This window comes from Oryx dammah, unplaced genomic scaffold (assembly GCF_014754425.2).
Source record: "Oryx dammah isolate SB20612 unplaced genomic scaffold, SCBI_Odam_1.1 HiC_scaffold_19, whole genome shotgun sequence".
NCBI classification, from domain to species: domain Eukaryota; kingdom Metazoa; phylum Chordata; class Mammalia; order Artiodactyla; family Bovidae; genus Oryx; species Oryx dammah.
The window spans coordinates 92,446,162-92,453,517 of NW_024070203.1; the positions used below are offsets into that span (position 1 = coordinate 92,446,162).

At 44.3% G+C, this 7,356-nt stretch overlaps 1 protein-coding gene across 12 annotated transcripts in view; it reads right to left on the minus strand.

Moving 5' to 3' along the window:
- ENPP2 (ectonucleotide pyrophosphatase/phosphodiesterase 2) overlaps nucleotides 1–7,356 on the minus strand; it is a 134,085-nt gene that overhangs the window by 71,968 nt on the left and 54,761 nt on the right. For all 12 annotated transcript variants that reach the window (XM_040261170.1, XM_040261167.1, XM_040261165.1 and 9 more), the window contains one exon: nucleotides 931–1,056. In XM_040261170.1, the coding sequence (XP_040117104.1) occupies nucleotides 931–1,056 (126 nt within the window). The remainder of the gene's footprint in view (nucleotides 1–930; nucleotides 1,057–7,356) is intronic.

Sequence of the window (7,356 nt, forward strand, 5' to 3'; positions counted from 1 at the left end):
CCCCTGGAGGAGGGCATGGCCACCCACGCCAGGATTCGTGCCTGAGGGTCGACCCCTGAAGGGGGAAGACCCCCTGGAGGAGGGCATGGCCACCCACGCCAGGATTCGTGCCTGGAGAACCCTTGGATGGAGGAGCCTGGTGGGCTACAGTCCAGAGGGTCGCACAGAGTCAGACACGGCTGAGGGGCTTAGCACGCTCACACTCCCACCCCGAGGCTGGTGCTGGTGCTGAGGCTCACAGCTGACAGCTGGTGGGCACCAAGCTGTGCCCAACTTCAGACGTAAGAGCTCTGAGGCTCACCCGCCAGAGCCCGAGGAGGGCACAGCCAGGGGACCCGTGCCCTGAGCCACAGCCTCACTCGCCTTCCCCTCCCCACGCCCCTGCTCGCTCAGATGGTTCTCCTGCAGAGACCTTCCCAGAGAATTCCCTGGACAGCACTCCCATCTCAGGCTCTGCTTCTAAGAAACTTGACCAAGATAGGATCTCTTCTAGAAATCTCTTCATGATTCAGTTCAGTTCACTCATTTGGAGTTTCAGCTTCAACATCAGTCCTTCCAATGAGTATTCAGGACTGATTTCCTTTAGGATGGATCTCCCTGAAGTCCAAGGGATTCTCAAGAGTCTTCTCCAACACCGCAGTTCAAAAGCATTAATTCTTCAGTGCTCAGCTTTCTTTAGAGTTCAACTCTCACATCCATATATGACTATGGGTCCCTAATTATGGAATTTGGGATAATTTCCTTGTTATTTCAGATCAGCAAAATGCAGACCGGCCAACCTGAGAAAGAAGCCTGAGAAAAGAAAAGGCACAACTCACTCCCACCTCCCAAGCCCACGTCCAAGGTGTCACAGCCGCAAGAGCCGAGGTCTCTTGGGACGTCTCCGATCTTCCCTTTTTTAAGGTTTAAGCCAACAGAGGAAACATGTACCTTTGCAAACCACTTGGTAATTAGTGCAGCAGTCTCCCCGGGCCAAGCAGTCCTCAGAGCAGTGACAAGCATGGTCTTCATTTCTTACTTCTCCGCATCTGTCCTTGGTACACTCCCAGCCGCCAGCTGAAATCAGCACAACAGAACACTTTTCACTGCTTCACACAAACCAAATAAAAGAGGCCACAATTGCTTACAATGTTTGCCAAGAAAAAGAGCTAAAGTCCCACATCATTTAATCTGCTTGTGAAATTAGAGTTGGCCTGAGGCCTAAATGATATTTGGCATACTTACAAATAGGATGGATTTTTAGTTTTTCAAATCAGAATACAAAGTCCAATGGCATTGGGCTCCTTTGGGAAAATGGAACCCTTAACCGCTGGTGAACCATCCTAAAAGACCAGTGAAATGTATGGTGCATAAGGTTTGTGATAGAGATATTTCCCCAGGTGGCGCTAGTGGGAAGGAACTTGCCTGCCAACGAAGGAAATGAAAACACATGGGTTTGATCCCTGGGCCTGGAAGATCCCCCGGAGGAAGGCATGGCTACCCACTCCAGTATTCCTGCCTGGAGAATCCCAGCACAGAGGGGCCTGGGGGGTTACAGTCCATGGGGTCACGTAGAGTCAGACACGACTGAAGGGACTTAGCCTGCACAGACCATTGTAGACATGGTTGGCCATACTGGGCTCTTTTATTTTCCAAAGTAGTTTTACTTAAACCTTTATCAGCCTGATTTAAATACAGATGATAGTGTAACTAAATGGCCTCTAACTGATATGAGATGCACCAGAGGTTAAAGTTATATGAGGATTATGTGTGTGTTAGTTGCTCAGTTGTGTCCGAAGCTTTGCAACCCCATGGACTGTAGCCCACCAGGCTCCTCTATCCATGGGATTCTCCAGGCAGGAATGCTGGATGGGTTCCCATGCCCTTCTCCAGGGGATCTTCCTGACCCAGGGATCGAACCTAGGTTTCCTGCATTGCAGGCAAACTCTTTACCATCTGAGCCACCAGGGAAGCCGTGAAGAGTATAAAGCCACACTAAAGACATCCAAGTTCTAAGCGTAGGCCAAACTGACACCCCACTTAAAATTACAGGTCAGAAGACCTATTTTCAAGGTTACAGACTCCTATCTGAGCATACTTGATTGGGAGCTCACAACTTTTTTCCACCAAGAAAATATCTTCAGAAAAGTAATATCTTCGTTTTGAAGAGAGTGCCGGACTTCACACGTGACTTTCCATCCACTGAACTGTAAGCTGGGTGTGTGCCTGGCTCAAGTCAGTGTCCATGAACATCAATTAAATCTAATTCAAAACTACTGTGACGATACAATACAACTCTTTAAATTCACAGTGGCTTTGCTGAGAAACTTCATAGCTAATTCATTTATTCAAAAGATACATCTACTGTGATTTCCATGTTCTAGGCCCTGGGGAGGGAGTGAAGAGCAAGAAAGACAAGGTCCTGTCTTCATGGACCTTACATTCTGGTTGGGAAAGGCAGACCATAAGCAAGTCAACTGTCAATGACATCATTTCAGCTTGTGGTAAGTGCTGTGAAGAAAATTAACACGGACAGTGACGGGGCTGGCTGGGTCTACTTGACTTACGGAGTGGGCTGGGTCTACTTGACTTAGAGTGGTCAAGAAAGGCTTCTCTGAGCTAAAGGACACTTCAGATCTTCATCTCTTAAAACATGTCTTAAGTGAAAGGCAAAAATTTTAGAAAGCAATGCTGCTCTTTAGTAATATTCTACTCAGATATACAACTGCTATGTGAATAACTGGATAAACAGATGTTAGTAAAAATCATGCAGCTACAGGTTTTAATTTCCATATTTTACAATTACTTGTGCATCCTGATTCCATTCTCTGATATTTTTATAACCCCTGTTTCCACTGCCTTCTCTTTCCAAGTAGATTAAATGCTTGGAATTCTTTTACCCAGGATCTGCTATTCTCAATGGTTAGCAATTTTCCAAGGTTATGTTGAGGGACAGAGGGCATGTGAGGTGTTTTTTCCTCAATTCAAAGATAATTCTTCCAACCAAAACACTTTTTAAAAATTTGTTACTTTTGCCATATAATCTTTTAAGTTGATATGTTGTAGTTCCAGTTTTCTTCACCTCAGTTCAGGCAATTTTCTTTCCTTTCCTTTTGGCCACATAGCATCTTAGTTCCCCAACCAAGGATCAGACCCAGCGCCCCTAACACTGGACACAGAGTCACAGCCACCAGAGCAGCAGGGATAGGACCCAGCGCCCCCAACACTGGACACAGAGTCACAGCCACCAGAGCAGCAGGGATAGGACCCAGAGCCCCCAACACTGGACACAGAATCTCAGCCCCTGGACCAGCAGGGACGTCCCCCCAAAATATATTTTTATTCCTCCCCTAGTTCCATAAGAGGGTGTCCCTGGTAAAGAATCCTCCTGCTCATCCAGGAGCTGCATGTTTGATCCCTGAGTCAAGAAGATCCCCTGGAGGTGGGCATGGCAACCCATTCTAAATTCCTGCCTGGGAAATCCCATGGACAGAGGGGCCCGGTGGGCTACAGTCCATGGGGTAGCAAAGAGTTGGACATGACTGAGTGACTTCAGTTCACTTCACTTCATTAACAAGCTAGATATATTGAGGCATTACTAACTTTGCATAAGAGTGAAATTTTTTAAAATTTAATGAACCTCAAGTAAGGTATGATTCTGTATAATTTTAAAAGCAACTATAAGAATAAACAAAATATTTAACCTTATTAGATAATAATAAAGTTATCTATCATATCAGAAAAGAAATTTTTATAAATGAGAACATGCTGAAAAGGGAATGCTGAAAGGGCCTGTGCCCTTTGAGAGAAATATAAACTTTGAGGTGCATAATTATGTTATATTTATTTAGATTTAAGAAATGCATATATATATACTTTGTCTGGCCCTAGGTTGAGTGTGAGTGATCACACCATCATGATTATCCAGGTCATGAAGATCTTTTTTGCACAGTTCTTCTGTGTATTCTTGCCACCTCTTCTTAATATCTTCTGCTTCTGTTAGGTCCAGACCATTTCTGTCCTTTATTGAGCCCATCTTTGCATGAAATGTTCCCTTGGTATCTCTAATTTTCTTAAAGAGATTTCTCGTCTTTCCTATTCTATTGTTTTCCTCTATTTCTTTGCATGATCTCTGAGGAAGTCTTTCTTATCTCTCCTTGCCATTCTTTGGAACTCTGCATTCAAATGGGTATATCTTTCCTTTTCTCCTTTGCTTTTCACTTCTCTTCTTTTCACAGCTATTTGTAAGGCCTCCCCAGACAGCCATTTTGCTATTTTGCATTTATTTTTCTTGGGGATGGTCTTGATCCCTGTCTCCTGTACAATGTCATGAACCTCAATCCATAGTTGATCAGGCACTCTGTCTATCAGATCTAGGCCCTTAAATCTATTTCTTACTTTCACTGTATAATCGTAAGGGATTTGATTTAGGTCATACCTGAATGGTCTAGTGGTTTTCTCCACTTTCTTCAATTTAAGTCTGAATTTGGTAATAAGGAGTTCATGATCTGAGCCACAGTCAGCTGCTGGTCTTGTTTTTGTTAACTGTATAGAGCTTCTCCATCTTTGGCTGCAAAGAATATAATCAATGATTTTGGTGTTGACCATCTGGTGATGTCCATGTGTAGAGTCTTCTCTTGTGTTGTTGGAAGAGGGTGTTTTCTATGACCAGTGCATTTTCTTGGCAAAACTCTATTAGTCTTTGCCCTGCTTCATTCCGCATTCCAAGGCCAAATTTGCCTGTTACTCCAGGTGTTTCTTGACTTCCTACTTTTGCATTCCAGTCCCCTATAATGAAAAGGACATCTTTTTTGGGTGTCAGTTCTAGAAGGTCTTGTAGGTCTTCATGGAACTGTTCAACTACAGTTTCTTCAGAGTTACTGGTCGGGGCATAGACTTGGATTACCGTGATATTGAATGGTTTGCCTTGGAGACGAACAGAGATCATTCTGTCATTTTTGAGATTGCATCCAAGTGCTGTATATCGGACTCTTTTGTTGACCATGATGGCTATTCCATTTCTTCTAAGGGATTCCTGCCCACAGTAGTAGATATAATGGTCATCTGAGTTAAAGTGAGAGCCCCTTGGACTGCAAGGAGATCCAACCAGTCCATCCTGAAGGAAATCAGTCCTGGGTGTTCACTGGAAGGACTGATGTTGAAGCTGAAACTCCAATACTTTGGCTACCTAATGGGAAGAGCTGACTCATTTGAAAAGACCCTGATGCTGGGAAAGATTGAAGGTGGAAGGAGAAGGGGACGACAGAGGATGAGATGGTTGGATGGCATCATCGACTCGATGGACATGGGTTTGGGTGGACTCCGGCAGTTGGTCCTGGACAGGGAGGCCTGGGGTCATGGGGTCGAAGAGTCAGACATGACTGAGGGACTGAACTGAACTGAACTGATATATACTTTGATCCCCAAATCCCATTCCTCAGATTTATCTTAAGGAAAATAGACAAAAGTATGAGCATGCACGAACAATATTCATTGGTACGTTGTTCACAGTAGCAAGAGTTAGGGAAACGTAATTGCTGAGCACTCACTCAATGAAGTAGGCTGCATCTGTTCAATGGAATATGATGGAGGCATTCGAAAGGATGATGTGTATAAAGGTACATAAATACAGATCCACCTCACATAGGCATAAACATACGTAAATATAAATGCATACATACATACGCTTTAAACCCCCTGATGCTGGGAAAAACTGAGGGCAAGAGGAGAAGGGGGCGACAGAGGATGAGATGGCTGGATGGCATCACCGACTCAATGGACATGAGTTTGGGTGAACTCCGGGAGGTGGTGACGCACAGGGAGGCCTGACGCGCTGCGTGCAGCTTGTGGGGTCGCAAACAGTCGGACACAGCTTAGCAACTGCACAATAAATACATTCTAAACACATAACACAGTCTGAGTTTGCACTGAAACACTGATTGTGCTTATCTCGGGGTCAGCAGAGTAGTATCTCAGAGATCTGTTTTCTCCTTCAACCTTTTGTTATTATTTTATATTTGGTTCTTCCACATTTGGCCTAAGGTATCTTTGTACACAGGGACGTGAGCTACTTTAACGTGTCTGTATTTATTAAACTCGGAAAGAAAGGCATGAGCTACATTCAGAGAGAGCTACGCTAGAGTCAGAACATCCATTCAAGTTTAGAAGCAGCTCTAAGATCAGGGATCGGGGCGGCTGAGATGGTGCGTCAGGGACCAGATACTCAAAGTAGAAGAGGAAACACAGAACATTCGTTACTTCTCCAGTGCCAAGTAAACACAGACCACTGGCTTGAAATAATATTCTGAAGCCAAAAACTCTGCTGGAACATCTGTTCCATGCCTATATTCAGTTTACAAGGTTCCCAGCATTTCAGTTTACAAACCCACAACCAGAAAGCTGGGAGAAGTTCCAAAGGAAAAAGGAAAGGAACAACAACAAAAAATATGGCCAAACATGGGGAAAATGTATTATGCAAATAAACAAATAAGCAGCCTAATAGCACTCTCCGTCTTTTGAGGAGGGGGGAAAACCTGAACTAGTAAGGAGTTGACACAGGTTTTCATATAAATCAGGTGCTATTCCTTTAGTAAAGGAGAATAATATATCTGTTTCTAATGTTGTCATTAGAAAAGTCAGACTAATGTTAATGATAATATGAGCTAGATTTCTGAAATAATCATCTAACCACAAAAGTCTAAAAGTCTAATAATTTATCAAGAGAGCTGTGGAATCTCTGTATCTAATGGTCTTAATACAATGAACTATTATACTACTCAGCCATTAAAAAGGAGGGTTTCCCTGAAGTCTCAGACAGTAAAGAATCTGACCACAATACAGGAGACCTGGGTTCAATCCCTGGGTCAGGAAAATCCCCTGGAGAAGGAAATGGCAGCCCACTCCAGTATTCTCGCCTGGAGAATCCCATGGACAGAGGAGCCTAGAGCGCCACAGTCCACAGGATCACAAAGAATCAGACAAAGACTGAGCAACCAACACTAATATGTATAAAAAAGAACAAAATTGGGTCATTTGTAGAGATGTGGATGGACCTAGAGACTCTCATATAGAGTGAAACAAGCCAGAAAGAGAAAAACAAATGTCATATATTAACATATAGATGGAATCTAGAAAAATGGTACAGATGACTTTATTTGCAAAGCAGAAATAGAGACATGGACGTAGAGAACGAAAGTATGGACGCCAAGTGGGGAAGAGGGGGAGTGGCGGGAGTCGGGAGACTGGGATTGACCAGCACTGCTGACACTGTGAGTAAAAGAGACGACTGGCGGGGGCCTGCCGCAGAGCTCAGCGGGGCCTGCTCCGCGCTCGGGGCCTGCCGCAGAGCTCACCGGGGCCTGCCGCAGAGCTCACCGG